The sequence below is a fragment of the Astatotilapia calliptera genome, chromosome 3 (genome assembly GCF_900246225.1).
Source record: "Astatotilapia calliptera chromosome 3, fAstCal1.2, whole genome shotgun sequence".
NCBI lineage: Eukaryota > Metazoa > Chordata > Actinopteri > Cichliformes > Cichlidae > Astatotilapia > Astatotilapia calliptera.
Window position 1 is genome coordinate 36,173,643 of NC_039304.1, and position 16,736 is coordinate 36,190,378.

The 16,736-nt window shown below is 41.0% G+C and overlaps 1 protein-coding gene across 1 annotated transcript in view; it reads left to right on the plus strand.

The window, feature by feature from the left end:
• Positions 1–16,736, plus strand: part of LOC113019417 (serine/threonine-protein kinase 26-like) — a 50,254-nt gene that overhangs the window by 26,210 nt on the left and 7,308 nt on the right. The window contains exons 2-6 of the mRNA XM_026163138.1: positions 12,997–13,065; positions 13,239–13,400; positions 13,605–13,661; positions 14,133–14,241; positions 15,174–15,331. Coding sequence (XP_026018923.1) covers positions 12,997–13,065; positions 13,239–13,400; positions 13,605–13,661; positions 14,133–14,241; positions 15,174–15,331 — 555 coding nt within the window. The remainder of the gene's footprint in view (positions 1–12,996; positions 13,066–13,238; positions 13,401–13,604; positions 13,662–14,132; positions 14,242–15,173; positions 15,332–16,736) is intronic.

A 16,736-nucleotide genomic window follows, 5' to 3' on the forward strand; every position in this document is an offset into this window, starting at 1 on the left:
AAAGAAAAGTATGTCTTTGTGCCCCCTTTTCCCTGTTAATGCCCTATCGGCCCCCCTGGCTAAACTTTGCTAGATCCGCCCCTGCACAGTTACCAGCGTCAGCTACGTAGAAAAAGATCCTGGTGTAGAAAGTAATATTAAATAAATTCTAACAACAGCTGATCAAGCTTAAACGTGCTGCTGTTGTTCAGCCGCTGGTTTCCTCTTTCTGGTGCAAAGTGGGCCAAAAACAAAGAAGAGAGACGGAGTCGCGACAGAAAAGCCGATCAGCTGATCATTGATCAGTTTCATGATTGAAGTAGCAGCAAGAAGAGGCAGTCGCTTGTTAAGCTTAACGCAGGAGTGCTTTACAAACATTCAGAGATGCACTTACACACTTGCTTTACTTCTCTTGGGATAACTTTGTCGGAGATGAAATGCCAGGTTGCTAGCGAAGCTCCAAATGCTATCCAGACCACCACAGGTCCTGCATGCCACAGCCGCTCTATCACGTGATGCATACTGCTCCGAGTGCTAACGTTCTGAGGCGAGTTATGGCGTGTTGCAAGTTTTGTGAGGTGCTTTCGTGATATTTAATGGATCAGATTACATTTTTTATTTTTCTCCGATATCCGATCCAGTAATTTAGGTCAGTATCGGACCGATACCGATACGTAATATCGGATCGGTCCATCTCTACTTATACTGGCAGCAATTTCTCACCTTTAATCACGTTTTTCAATAACCAAATACATTTTATTCCCTCCACTATAGCAGGGGCGTCACCAGGTTTGTTTGTTTTTTGTTTTTTTTTTATACGGTGTCATGAGGCTCCAACAACTAAGTTGGTGGGGAGGTTGTCGGAAAAGCCATACCACTGCATCCCTTTAGATTCAGACAGGCACCATGGCCTGTATAAAAATATGATTTAGTTATCTCCTGTTTCTATTGCATCCTGTCATGTTATTCCCTTGACTTAATTATCTATTGCTTTTTATTGTTTTAATGTACATTTTAAATGGATTTACCTTTTTTGAGCACACAAACTGTTTTCATAATCCTAGTCACATTCATACAGTGCTTTTCTCTAAAATTCACAGACCGATGGATCCACTTGCTTTAAGTATCTTGACAAACTGAGTTGGTCAATCTGCCAGCCTTCAGATTGCTAGATGACCTGCTTTACTACCACAACTGCCCTGTCCTAGTGTGCCTAGATGTTAAATGTGAAGATATAACTGCAGTTTTTGTCATTTCAGCTGTTAGTTGTGCTTTCATGCAAAATGTTTTTTTTACTTAGTCACACAGGCATATTTTCCTTCAGTTGCTCCTGCGTCATGGTGCTTTTACTGCTTTGTGTTTGTTGGTTAGGTTATTAATTTAAATTATTGTACAGAAAGTTATTGTCATGCTCTGCATTGCTGTGTTCTCCTTTCTGCATTCATCCTTTTTTTTTTTTTCTTTGCCTCTCTGCACCAAGCTAAAAGTATCATTAAACAGTAACCGCTGTATTTGCTGACAGGGTGTGGCAGCATTGTGGGTACTGAGTGCGCTTCTGTGTGTGCGTTCTTTTTTTAGTCCAGAGAGGAAACTCAAACAGAATCATAGGAATATCATACACTTCTGTGACCAGCACGTTTTTTACATGTTACTCCAAGTCTGAGGACAAAATGTGAGTGTGTTTCATAACAAGTGCATGAGGCCACTTAAAACACAAAAAAGGCCCAGAGTAGGGCTGTTCGATATAACGATATATATCGGATGACAATATAAAAACGTCTATAGTTTCATTTTACGCTATCGTTTGTTTCGTGGTGTGGCAAAATAAACTGTTTACGGCAATATTTTTTCACCATTTTGATGGTCACTGTAGTGGCTATATTAATTTCTTAAAGTTCTCTTTCTCTTATATTTAATATAACCACACTACGGATAGACAAGCACCTGTTTTTATGCGTTGTCGTTAGCAACAACAACGATAAGACCATCCCGTGTCTGCTTGTTTATTTTCCACATAAACCTTTCAGAATAAAGCTCAAGATCCTGTTGAGACTTTTCAAAATAAACTGAATCACGTGAAATAGTTTGCAGAGTATTTACGGGTGAGAAGCAAAAAAGAGCTGGATCCTCAGGGGTGGCTATAGCTCAGGTGGCAGAGCAGGTCAGCCACTAATCAGAAGGTCGGTGGTTCGATCCCAGGCTGCATCCTGGCTGCATGCCAAACATCCTTGGGCAAGATACTAACCCCGTGTTTGCCTACTGGTGGTGGTCAGAGGGCCCGGTGGCGCCTGTGTCCGGCAGCCTCGCCTCTGTCAGCGCGCCCCAGGGCAGCTGTGGCTACAATGTAGCTTGCTATCGCCAGTGTGTGAATGTGTGTGTGAATGGGTGAATGACTGAATGTAGTGTAAAGTGCTTTGGGGTCCTATGGACTAGAAAAGCGCTATACAAATGCAGGCCATTTACCATTTACCAAGAGCGGACAGGTGCTAAAAAATAAACCTTAGACTCGAACGTTGGAACAGGCTTTTCCCCGCAGCACGCCGTGTAATAAATACTCACAAAGAAAACGGCGGCCGTTACAACTTGTCTAAAAATGTATCGTTTCATGCATCGGTTAAAACACTCGACTCCAGGTACACGACACCCACCTGGAAACACTTCCCGCAAGTCGAGCTGCCCAAGATTCACAGAATTTTCAGAAAATGTAAAATTTTCGGGATTTATATCGTTATCGGGACGATAGATGTCTTATATCGGGATATGAGATTTTGGTCATACCGCACAGCCCTAGCCCAGAGTATATCACACCGAGATAGGAATCATATTAAGGGCCAGATATGGATACACTTAATGGACGCTTAATTGAACTGAATATGCACATCGCACAAAGCCTTCGCATATATATATATATATATATATATATATATATATATATATATATATATATATATATATATATATATATATATATATATATATATATATATATCTACCAAGGAGATGCCCTGTCCCCACTGCTGTTCTGCATAGGCCTGAACCCCCTCAGTGAGATCATTAACAAGACTGGCTACGGATACCGACTACGGAACGGAGCAGTTGTCAGCCACCTCCTGTACATGGATGACATCAAGCTGTATGCCAAGAGTGAACGAGACATCGATTCACTGATCCACACTACCAGGCTATACAGCAATGACATTGGAATGTCGTTCGGACTGGAGAAGTGTAGTCGGATGGTAACAAAGAGAGGGAAGGTAGTCAGAACTGAGGGGATTGAACTACCAGAAGGCAACATTGCAGACATAGAGGACAGTTACAAGTACTTGAGGATCCCGCAGGCGAATGGGAAACATGAAGAAGCTGCTAGGAAAGCTGCAACCACCAAGTACCTGCAGAGGGTCAGGCAAGTCCTGAGGATTCAGCTGAACGGTAAGAACAAGATCCGGGCTATCAACACCTACGCCCTGCCCGTGATCATGTACCCTGCTGGGGTAATAGGCTGGCCAAAGGAGGAGATAGAAGCCACTGACATCAAGACAAGAAAGCTCCTTACCATGCATGGAGGGTTTCACCCCAAGTCCAGCACCCTGAGGCTGTACGCTAAGCGGAAGGAAGGGGGCCGGGGACCTGGTAAGTGTCAGCACCACAGTCCAGGATGAGACAACGAACATCCACGAATACATCACGAAGATGGCCCCAACTGACAGCATGCTCAGTGAATACCTCAGGCAGCAGAAACCCAAGAAAGAGGAGGAAGGCGAGGAACCATCATGGAAGGACAGGCCCCTGCACGGTATGTACCACCGGCAGACAGAGAAGGTGGCTGATATCCAGAAATCCTACCAGTGGCTGGACAAAGCTGGACTGAAAGACAGTATGGAAGCACTAATTATGGCAGCACAAGAACAAGCACTAAGCACAAGATCCATAGAGGCTGGGCTCTATCACACCAGGCAAGACCCCAGGTGCAGGCTTTGTAAAGATGCCCCAGAGACAATCCAGCACATAACAGCAGGGTGTAAGATGCTAGCAGGCAAAGCATACATGGAATGCCATAACCAAGTGGCCGGCATAGTATACAGAAACATCTGTGCCGAGTATAACCTGGAAGTCCCGGGGTCAAAATGGGAGATGCCCCCAAGGGTGATGGAGAATGACCAAGCTAAGATCCTGTGGGACTTCAAGATACAGACGGACAAAATGGTGGTGGCTAACCAACCGGACATAGTGGTGGTAGACAAACAGAAGAAGACGGCCGTAGTGATCGATGTAGCGGTTCCGAATGACAGCAATATCAGGAAGAAGGAACACGAGAAGCTCGAGAAATACCAAGGGCTCAGAGAAGAGCTCGAGAAGATGTGGAGGGTGAAGGTGACAGTGGTTCGAGTAGTAATCGGAGCACTAGGTGCAGTGACTCCCAAGCTAGGCGAGTGGCTCCAGCAGATCCCGGGAACAACAGCGGAGATCTCTGTCCAGAAGAGCGCAGTCCTGGGAATAGCTAAGATACTGCGCAGGACCCTCAAGCTCCCAGGCCTCTGGTAGAGGACCCGAGCTTGAAGGATTGACCGCCCACAGTCGCCCGGCATAATTTGCAGATGATGTTGTTTGCCGCCTCTGCAATGCTTTCAACCAAAAAATGCGCAGCTTGATGACACCATCAACACGGCTATCACAGTAGAGCGGTATAGTCAAAATCTCTACCGTTGGCAAAATTCATATAATTTCTACTGTTTCTACCGCCCACCCCTACTGTACGCAATGATTAGTAAACAGTTAGTGTTGTTTTAAGAGATCTGAAATGTAAATGTGTCCATTTCTAAAGCGTTAACAAGAGGCCTGTCTCTCCCTTATCTTAATTTTATCTCACATTCTGTGCTGGATAGCTTGATCTCCATTTAGTCTGCTGAAGGGCAATTTACAAAGATTCTGGACTTTAATGTGTGATCTATATCAGCGGTCCCGAACCCCCGCGCCTCGGACCGGTATCGGTCCGTGAGTCGTTTGGTACCGGGCCGCGAGAGTTGAGGCTCAGGTGTGAAATGTATAGTTGTCAGGGCTTTTATCGGTTTTCAGCCTTATTTTGTTATCGTTTTTATCATTTACTCGGTTTTCCTTGGTCTTTTCACGTGTGTTATGAATAAATGTTCTTTTTTTCGGTACCGGTACTAGTTTTATTTTGTTGTATTTATCCGCGACACCTTAAAGGCCGGTCCATGAAAATATTGTCGGGCATAAACCGGTCCGTGGCGCAAAAAAGGTTTGGGACCGCTGATCTATATTATACATGATGTAATCTAACTAAATTGAAACATTTTATTGTGAAAGGTTTTAAAAAAACCACATGGACAAGTTACAGACTTGCTTCTCATCTGTAACTCATGCAGTAGACCACATGCTTACCCACAGATTATAATAGAAGTGGGTTGATAAAACCCGTTGCAAAAAAATGGCCGCGAAATAAAGATGAGTCAAGTGAGGTCAGAGGAAAGGTAAAGCATTGCTTGTTTGCAGGAAGTCGGTTATGCTGTCATGCTGTTGACTGACATGGATAAAACCAGAAAGACCAGCAGCAGCAGCAGATTTGGTCCCATAACTGTGGTAAAAATCAAGAAAAACAGGCAGGAAACTGCAGCAATGATTGCCTCAGAGATCTAGATCTATCAGATATGTCTGTTTATGGAGTGCTCAGAGTAAGAACGAGTTACATGACGTAACCCAACCGCGAACTGTGGCAGTGAGGCTTTGATAGCAGGTTTGAGAGAGCGTAGGTGGGAACAGTCCGAGAGTTTAGAGCTGTTCTTTATAGAAACGTAGGAGAATTTGATTGTGAACCAGAAAGAAAGCTGGTAAATAGGACCGTTTTTTTTTTTTGGTTGCCTAGCTGAGCCTCTAATGGATTGATATTATGTCATATGTCAGCCACCAGTATTCTTCACTCTTCATGGTAGGTAGTTGTTCAGTCGCTCGTCTAGAAGTTTATCTTTGTCCACATCCTTTCAAATCTTTCGCCCATCGTAGCAACAACATTCTGCGGACTTTGGCCATCACTTCGCTGCAAACGGCCTCCTGCATGAACATAGCTTTAGACACAGAGTGCTAGGAAGCTGATAAGCCCGAACATCAGTCATGTTTTCTCACAGTGATGTTGGGGAATTGTTGATGCAGTCATTAAACCTAGTTACAAAATTAACCAGAAAATAAAATATCAGATGGAAATCTCACAATTTGCCAGGCATTAGCCAGTGACGACATCCTGGATTATCCTCTTTTGTGACTTTTAGAAGTTTCTCAATAAAAGAAAAATCTGCAGATTTACTTTGTATTTTATTCTGAGACTGAGCTTATAAAGAAAAGGTGTTTATTGCGGTCATAGCAGAGGGACATTTTTCCATTGGCTTCTTTTTTCAACCAGATGAGTTGCCTCCTGCTGGTCATTAACAAAAATGCAGCTTCCATGTTTGCAAAACTCGAGCCATTTTATGTCCGTGATACTCCGAGAAGACTTAGGCTACGTTCACACTGCAGGCGAAAGCGCATCAAATCCGATTTTTTTTTACCCTATGCGACCCATATCCGATCATGGTATGACAGTGTGAACGGCACAAATCCGATATTTTCAAATCCGATCTGGGTCACTTTCGTATGTGGTACTGAATCCAATACATATCCGATGTTTCAGAAAGCGACTGCTGTGTGAATGGTCATGTCGCATTAAATCCGTCTTTTACGTCACTGACACAAGACAGACGCCAATTATCAGCGCCAGAGAAGTGCCCGAGAAGACATCGCGAACGCTTCCTGGCCATCCGGTGAAACTGCTGGGAAGACAACGTTGGAGAAACGTTAACATTTTATTTGTACTGCATAACCTGCAGATTCTGACAGAAATCTGCAACTATCCTTTGAAGCACCGCTCCCCTAAAACAGCAATAAGGATCATTATTAGGTTATCTACATTATTATGTAAATAACAAAATACCTTAAAGCAAAAATTGGGAAACATGAAGTCCGAAGTCTTTATATGCGTGAATGGGTGGATGACTGGATATGTAAAGCGCTTTGGGGTCCTTAGGGACTAGTAAAGCGCTATATAAATACAGGCCATTTACCATTTATATTAAGGGCCATCAGTCAAACAATATAGTTTGCTCTGGGTCTAAACAGAGCGCGTTGTGTGTGACGTCTTCTTTTGCGCATGCGGGCCGCTTTGAGCGTTCACACTAGAGCGCGTTTGCTGTCGCATTTTATTTGTAGTGTGAACGAGCAGACAAAAAAATCGGATTTGATCAAAAAATCGGAATTGAGCATTAAGACCTGCAGTGTGAACGTAGCCATAGTTGTAGAAACTGCTCAGAGAATAGTGAATTACACACAGTGTAGAGGTAGGCGATATAAACGATATACAATAGAAACAATATAAATTTGGCCAACAATAGAGATTTTGACTATACCGCTCTACCGCAATAGCGCATGTTGACGATGTCATCAAGCTGCACCTGTTTTGGTCGAAAGCATCGCAGCGGCTACAACCATTATCATCTGCAAATTATGCCGGGCGACAGTCATAGCAAAGAGATGAAGCACTTTTGAAATATGGGGAAAGCCAAAAACTGCGCTTCCTCCACTTCTGTAACATTGATTCATTAATGTTGAATTCTCTCGCAGCTGCTCTATTCCCATGTTGTTGCAGTATATTAATAACTAACCTTGTATTGTGGATGAATAATCTCAGTTGTTCTCCTGACTGAAGTTTGCCCCGTGTATAGCATCCTGTTATGCAATTGCATTTGTCCCTAACCACCAGAATCCGTCACATTAACTTTTATCGAGTGGAAAAAAAGTTCATCCTCCAGCTTCACTGTGCTAATGTTATGCTAACATAGCTGTGTCGCTAGCAATCACGTAGCACAACATTATATACCAGGTAGTCCAACTTCAGTAACCCTGCAAACACCACTGCTGTTTAGTTTTCTGTCTTCATTTATGTTGGAAGTGGTAGCAGAGCTGTACGTTTTAATTAGTTTAAAAAAATCTCTCAGTCAGAACATGGTATGAAATGTTTAGGTGGAAACTAGCGAGCTAACTTCCTGTAAACTTCTAACTTCGTTAAATTTAATAAATTCAGTTTTCATGGATGCCTGGATGTTAAACTTAATTGTTACACCTGGTAAAGCAGCAACGCTGATCATTTTATATGAAATAATTTAGTCAGTTTTTAACACTCAGTGTTCATTTGACTTTGGGACCTGAAGTTAACGGAGTTTTGGACCCAGATTACTAAGCTCCTCACTACGGCAGCCGTAATGCTCTGACAATCCATCAAGCAGTGCGGCTTACCAAAGTTGTACTAAAACATTTTTTAACAGATTTCTGCACGCCAAAATCTGTTCAAGGTCAGTAAGCACAACCAGAATTCATACATAAGGCACACTCTCAATTTTTGAGAAAATTAAAGGATTTTAAGTGTGCCTTATAGTGTGTAAAATACGTTACACAGAAGAAAAGAATATATCGCGATATATATCGTTACTGCACGTGCTTCAAATTATACCGCGATATGGATTTTAGGCCATATCGCCCAGCCCTAATGCAGTGTGTGACACAGAATTAAATGTGTGTGACACAGAATTAAATGTGTGTTTCTGATTACTTTGCACAGCAAAATGAAGATGGTGTGCTTTACATTTTATTGGTTTAGGTGATTAAAAGTGTCAAACTTTTAAGTGTGGCTTGAGTGTAAATGTATTTCCCAAGAACGTTGCAGTCTTAAAATATAACTGGAAGTTGCATCAGTCTGAACTGCTGAGCTCATTCTACATGTGAAGCATCACAATGATAAACACGGATGTTTTCTTCCTGTCGATCAAAACTTTCTTTGTTTTTCAAGATTTCTGTGAAATTGTCTGTGCCTACTTGTCAGTTTTCAGCTTTGAGCACTGACTCCTTTTTGGGCTTCTTTTTTTTTTCTGTCACGGCCACGACGGCTTTGCTTGGAAACTCGTGCAGGGTTTTGAGTCTGTGCGAATGCAGAAACGGGAGAAATGAACTGAAATGACGTGTATTTCAGTGTAAGTGCTGCGCTTTGAGCCGCAGCAGCTTTTAGGAAATGAGTGTAACTCAGATAAGTACTGTGCACGCGCGTGTGTGTGTGCTTGTGTGGTCACGCAGCTGTGTGTGTTCAGTTCCTGTTATCTTCAACTGTCATGCTTGTTTCCTTCTGCACCTCATTGCTGTTTGTGTGTGTCTGTGTGAGTCTGTGGTAACAACATTGCATTCATGTTGCAAAGTTTTGCGTGTGAGGAAATAAGGCAGGTCGCTGGGAATGTGATCAAGTTTTTTTGCGGGTTTTTTTTTTGTTGCTCTAATAATTCATCTTTTATTTGGTTTCACTAATGGATCCATATTGATACAGTCTTATATCTTATAGCTGTTTTTGTTTTGTTCTGTTTTGCTGTTTTCACTGCCTTTTAAAGGTTTTTAAACCAACATTTTAATTTTTACGTGTTCATTTTTGTTGTTAAGTATATTTAATTTACATGACAAGTCAATGTGCTATATAAATAAAGTTGTCACTGTCATTATATCAAATGATAAATACTGTTTTAAAAAATTCTCTCTGTGTCCTCAAAACATTTTAGTTTGCTTTGAGGGATGTAAAAATCCAAATGTTTCCATCCGTCCATCCTCTTCCGCTTACCCTTGTCAGGGTCATACGGGGGGGGCAGAGAACACCCTGGAAAAGTTGCCAGTCTATCGCAGGGTTAACACATAGAGACAGACAACTATCCACACTCACATTCACAGCTTTGGCCAATTTAGAATTACTAATTAACCTAACTGCACTAACTGCATGTCTTGGACTGTGGGAGGAAGCTGGTGTACCTGGAGAGAACCCATGCATGTTTTAAAATATAACGTACAAAACATTTGGGCGGTGGAAGACAGTATAGTGTTTGATATTTTTTACATTGTTATATTGTATCGATACAAGGATACTAATGTTGGGGGTCCAGACTGCATTAACTCAACTGAAAAACCACCCAACACTAAACACACTGGGTTTGCTCTGAATTAGAAAGTAGCTTTATCAAGCTAACGGCTCAGTCACATGAGTAAAAATACTACAACCAGCTCCGTACGTCTTTAAACTCCTGTGGCACTACGTATGGCAGGTTTTAGTGACAGTGTTGCATTCTTCTGTCTCATTATGCAGCAAATAAAACTGAAGTGAGATCATTCTTATTGAATAAATCAGATGTTAAAAGATTTTAACTTTGAGGATGTAATTTGCATTTTAAAAATGATTATAAATTGCAATATATGCTGTTTCAATACTCAAATTAATGCAAAATGTTAAAAGTCACTACACCAAAAGGTTGATTCTGTTCATCTGGATGTAGCGTTTTCAGTGGGAGAAATGCCCATTGTTCATTCAGTGGTGCTAGTTCCAGTCATTGTGCAATGACTTTATAAGATTGGGGAAACCTGCAGTCAGCTGAGACTGAAGAAGTCACTTGGATGAGTGACGAAACGCTACGTCCAGATGAACACAGTCAATCTTTGGGATTTACTTACCTGGAAGATTGAGCATGCATCAAGATGTTAAAAGTCACTATAATATCTTATTATTCTGTCTTTCTGCCTAATTTCAGTGATTTTATATTTAAAACAAATCCTGCAAAAACAAGGGCAGCAATTACTCATTAGTAACTCCTCTGCGAATCTTTGTAGCTGAAATATTTTGTGCATGATAAGCAGCTGTTTGTTCAGTGAATTCAGCTGAGGGTAGTTCAGCCTCGCTGACCTCATCGTACCTGGTGCCAGTAAGGGTGACTCTCCAGCTTGCAGCGAATCTGCAGAGCAGGCACCTGTATTTACACAGCAAGGTCAGCACACCCACAATATCTTTCTGGGCTTCTCTTAGACTAACATCTGCAATCAGGCTTAGCGACTAAAGGCGGCTATCAGCTGGATAAGTCGGTCACTACATCAGAAACGTAGACTGGTCTATTAGCAGCTGATTTTTAACTATAATTAATTCTGTGATTTAATGGAAGTAGAGCAGCTGTGAAAGAATTCAACATTAATGAATCAATGGGACGCAAGTGGAGGAAGCAAGAAGAAAGTTGAGTAAAGTTTGACTTATCTGACTGTTTTGTTTCCCTTAATGTGCCTTATAACCTGGTGTGCCTTATGGATGAAAACAGACCCATTCATCGACAGTGCGTCTTATAATTCCATGCTCCTTATGGTCCAAAAAAATACGTATTTGACTTATTTATTTGGCACACTGCAGTTTCATGTTGCAAAGCACCTCTTTTTATATTGTGTGGATATCATACATGGTTATGCTCGGGATATATCGGCCCATTTCCAATGGAAATGCCTTTTGGTTAAACTGTCAGCAAGGAATTTGCACTGTAAAGTTTTTATATCGCTTTAATGCAATTATAAAGAAACAGCTGCTTGTTTAAGTGGAAATAAATTGATGCTGGTTTTTTTGCACTAATAAAGTTGTGGAGTTGTAAAGTATTTTGTCTTGTGTCAATTATATTGTCAGTTATATCGTTATCGCAAATTATCAAATATATATGGTGATAAATATTTTGCAATATTGCCCTGCCCTACTCCCAGTTTGTCTTCGTACCCAGTAGGCACCAGCTGTGATGCTCTGATGGTTGCTTTTTGATGTGCTGAAGGTTCTGGTGTGTGTTATGCACCTTTTGACAAGGAATAATTAACACACACCTGAACTTTTAAACATCCCTGCATCTAAAGCATCATCAGGTATGCAATGAAGGAGGCCGGTGGATGTTTTTATTGAAAGGCCTGTAATGTTTTATGCTACAGCTAGGGTGTGGATGCTACCTTGACCAGGTCTTTCTTAGAAGTTAGATTTATAGAGCAAACAAGGGAGGCTCTAACAGGTGATAATCCATTACATTAACTGGCTGTTTATTGACATGCTTAACAGAGTTTTAGGCCTGTTCTTTCCAGCTGCGATGGCAAATGAAGAACAATAGTCTGTAAGGTCACCTGGTACAAATAGGTTCCCTGTTTTACAATCATATTACCATATTTAGGTTCTTGGTTTTTGTTTTTTTGTTTTAACTAGCTTGCAGCCAACAGGAAAAAAAAGGATCCTCGTATGAAGCTATACTTCTTAATGATGCTCATCAGAGACAGACAAAAACTTTAGACACTCTTGAAACCCTCCTGGCAACTGAGCGCTGAGATCCACAGGCCTTTCTTGGAATAGACGCATACCTGTTGAGCTCACACGTGACCTGCTCTGGAGGAGGTTTCATCTGCAGCTCAAGTTACCGTGGTGATGCACCTTGGGAAGAAGCACAGTGTAAAGCACAGGTTGAATGTGAAGTTAAGAGGATAAGTCCCTAAACTAAGGAAGGAGCGATAGAACTGCCTGAACTTTCAAAATAAGAGTTAATTATTTACTAGTAATTCCTGATCAGTTTACACGTGATTGTTACACCTGGTGGCGCGCCTGAATAGGCTCAGTGTGTCGATGCATTAACACTCATGAGCCAACAGTTTTACTGGAAGTTATATAATATTCAAATGTGTAATAAACACGCAGGATGTGCAGATGTTTTTGGATCAATTTGACGTCAAATGTCACAGCGCTGCTGAGCTTCAGTAACAGAAATCTGGTTTTCTGTTGCTGTTGTTGGAATTGTAAAAATACATTCAATTTCAAGCTACAGCTTATTTAATAATAAGAGAGACTTTTGTCTTAACCAGACTGGCCATTCCACGTCATGATGTCTGTCCGATATTCCAAGCATGCAAATGACTTGGATATCTGCTTCTGGATATTATAAATGATAGAAATGTGTTTTTAATCTATTTGCAAATGAGCAGCATGAGTCTGTTTGTGTTTCAGCCCGTGTGGTGCATTTATCTTAATTTGTTTGAGACCTGTAGTTTTGCTAATAGTTTATTATTTTTATTATTATTATTATGGAGCTGTTAACTCTTTGTTCGTCGTCTCCTCAGAGTACTCAGCTCGATCCAGAGGAGCTGTTCACTAAATTGGATCGCATTGGAAAAGGATCTTTTGGAGAGGTGGGTGTAATTTATTATTTTTTGTCATCTTCTCTCCTACATTCACTTCCTTTATCCCCCTCATTTTTATTCTTTCTCACCTCTCTCTTTCTCTTCTTCCTCTCCTGGTGATCCTCTTTTGTTTTCTTACATCCATGTTTTTTCACTTCTCTGCCTCCCGTTCCCTCCTGCAGGTCTTCAAAGGAATCGATAATCGCACTCAGAGCGTCGTCGCCATCAAAACGATCGATCTGGAGGAGGCAGAGGATGAAATCGAGGACATCCAGCAGGAGATCACGGTGCTCAGTCAGTGCGACAGTCCGTACATCACCAAGTACTACGGCTCCTACCTGAAGGTAAGGCGGATATTTTCATTCAGCCCGGAAGCCGATCTAAGTCAGGTTTAAAAGGAATTCCACAGGAGTGGGGAGTGTTATTTTCCCACGGAAAATTTTTCACCTACTGCGAACTATGGATTTTTTTTTTATTCCCAGTATATTGTAGTTGAGTCATTTTTATAGGCACATTGTTGGAAGTTTATTTGTAATTCTGTCTTTCAGGGAAGTAAATTGTGGATCATCATGGAGTATCTTGGAGGGGGCTCAGCACTCGACTTGGTGAGTCTTTATGTCCATTTGTAGAGGATTTATTGTCCATGAAACCTAGTAAGTGAAATAATATCAAGTAATGACTAGAGCCAATGTTTGTGAGGTCTCGCTAATAGATGTAGAAAGCGTTTAATCTCCTATCCTTTAGTTTCATCCTCCCTGTTTTGGAGAATTCTCACTTATGAGTATAAACATCTCTTTGCACATAAATACAGAGAAATTAAACTTTAATTCTTTTAAATCAAAATAAAAAACAAAGTTTTTAAAACTCTGTTTAAAATGAGAAAATCTGATTCATTAACATTTGATTGTCTAATTTTCTGTGTTGGGACTTGTCTTGATTGAAACTGGAATAGGGTGTGTTTGTGAGCCTCCGGCATATCACAGTGTATTTTATACCCGTGTCATCACTCTGCGTGTGTGTGTGTGTGTGTGTGTGTGTGTGTGTGTGTGTGTGTGTGTGTGTGTGTGTGTGCGCAGCTGCGGGCAGGTCCGTTTGATGAGTTTCAGATTGCCACCATGCTGAAGGAGATCCTGAAAGGGCTCGACTACCTGCACTCTGAGAAGAAGATCCACAGAGACATCAAAGGTGCGGCAGGTGCTGGTTAGACTGTAGCGCCCGGACCTCTAACACCGATTCAAATATTATATCATTTAAATGAAAGTAAGATTCAGAATCTGAGAATCGGTGCAGGTGTTGGTGCCTTAGGGGAAACGAAACTTCCCACAATTGACGACCTCTTTCATTGGAAGCCCGTCCATTTAATTTATGTCGCAGGATCCATGCAGAAAGCTTTCTTGATCGCTGATCACTACTTGATTTTCTCACATTTGACAAAAGATTTTCATATTCTGCGAGGCTGTGACACTCGAGCGTTACTGAGCTGGGTATTGAAGTAAACACTGTCATAGAAACAATGAAGAACTTCAACATGTTCTCATTACCAACTGTGAAACAGCTCTCAGGATGTTGATCCACCCACACAGGCCTGAGAGCAGGTTTAACATGAGGTCTGAGTAGTTTGATTCACCCTGATGTGTTTAAATCATATTTCAGCCTACTTATGGAACAAAATGACTGGGCGTGCATCAGAAGTTAGTGAGGGTGATCTCTGCCTGTGCAGATATTCTTGGAAAAGCGCAGAAAACGATTCTAATGTTTGTCAAACTACGTCTTTATTGATATATCCTGATGTGTCAAAAGTCATCTTTAAGAGTACAGGGGAAGTCGTCAGAAGGAGGAAATGGAAAAAAAAATTTTCAAACCCGTGAAATTGATACTTACTTGATACTTATTCTTTAATATGTGCTAACTTTGTACTCAACATCTTAGCTGTAGGGGTTCAGAGATGAAGGACAGCCGCTTTAGTGGAAATCTGGAATTCTTTTGCGATTTTTATACTTAATTTGACAGCATTAGAATCAGAATTACATTTATTGCACAAAATAACTACCATTAGTTGATGATGTTACTCAGTCCGATGATGTTGCAGAAAGGTTAAATTATTTGCTTCTCTGCAGCTGCCAACGTCCTGCTGTCGGAGCAGGGTCAGGTGAAGCTGGCGGACTTCGGAGTGGCAGGTCAGCTGACAGACACGCAGATCAAGAGGGAAACCTTTGTGGGAACGCCGTTCTGGATGGCTCCTGAGGTCATCCAGCAGTCCGCCTACGACTCCAAGGTAAGACACCTGTTTATACCGTTGCAGATTTCATAAAGGCCATTCATAATCTTTAGCTTATAACTAGAAGGTAGTTGTGGGAATTTCAGAATGCAGAACCACCTCATATTCATTCAAAATGAGCAAACTCTGGCTGTACAAATAAGAGACATTTAGAGGAAGTGTCTTATACAACAGTTCTGCTTGTTTACATCACCCGGACAGCGTGAACTTTTGAAAATGTCCATCAAAACCTGAAGCTTGTACTTCCACTTCCATCTAACAATGAAACTCTAACTTAAAGTCAACAACAGCCATGTAACAATGAGCTTGACGACTCTGCTGAGCATGTGCTTGAAAACAAAAGAAAACTGCCAAATTTGATCAGAATTAAATGTCATTAACATAGTTGCAGTTGTACAAACTGCGTCTGCACTGGACCTGGAGGCATAACACGAAAGAGTTAAATGTAAAACAAACAAAATACTTTCTATTGTGCTGCCCTTCTTCACATCCACTCAGCTCCTCTTGGAAACTGTAATTATCCAATTATGTCTGAGGTGCCATAAGTATGCAAGGCACGACAGACATACCTTTCTATATATGTTTTATTTGCACAAAAGGACAGTAGGCAAAGCATATTTTCACATTTATTTTTAGACTTTATTTTGTTGTTGTTGCTTTTTGCATATAGTTTTTGGGTGTGTTTTTCCAAAAAATATACGCTAAAATTAAGAAAACTAATCAAATTAAGAGCTTGCACATACTGGTGTATTAGCTATACTGTTAAGTTAGGCATTATCCTAATATTGGGTGGTTGTCTAATAAATTTGTTAAACTTGAGAGAAAATTATTTTCTCATAAGTTTAATGACTTTGGGCAAGGTTCACAACAAAATAAAGTATAAAACTATTCTTATGTTAAGCTAATAGCTTCTCATAGTCAAAAATACAAATGCTAAGGAATGGAGAAACCTGTGCTTGTTAGCATGTTAGCATGCATTTCTAGCTAAAGGCCTGATTGTGATGCTGCATTGGTAGTCGGTAGTCACATAACAGCCTTTAACAGAAAACTTCTAATCAGTGTTTGAGACTTATTTTGAAAGAACCATCTTTTAGATTAGTGCAAATTTTCCTAGTTAATTCAAACAGCACCTATCCTTATACCAAGACAGGCATTTTCTCACCCTTTAAAAGTCCACCAGGTCTTAAAAAATAAAAACAATAGACTATCCCGCTTTGTGATTTTCCTCCTATTCTGTTTGCGTGTTGCTGTAGCAACCCAACACATGTGGATTTGTTGTTGTGGCCCACTTTGCATTATTTCCACAGTCCTCTAGGGTTTATTTGCATCCAATAGAGATGCTGCTGCCATCGTGGCGATTTTAGCTTTTATTTGATGAGGATGATGATGATGATCGTCCACT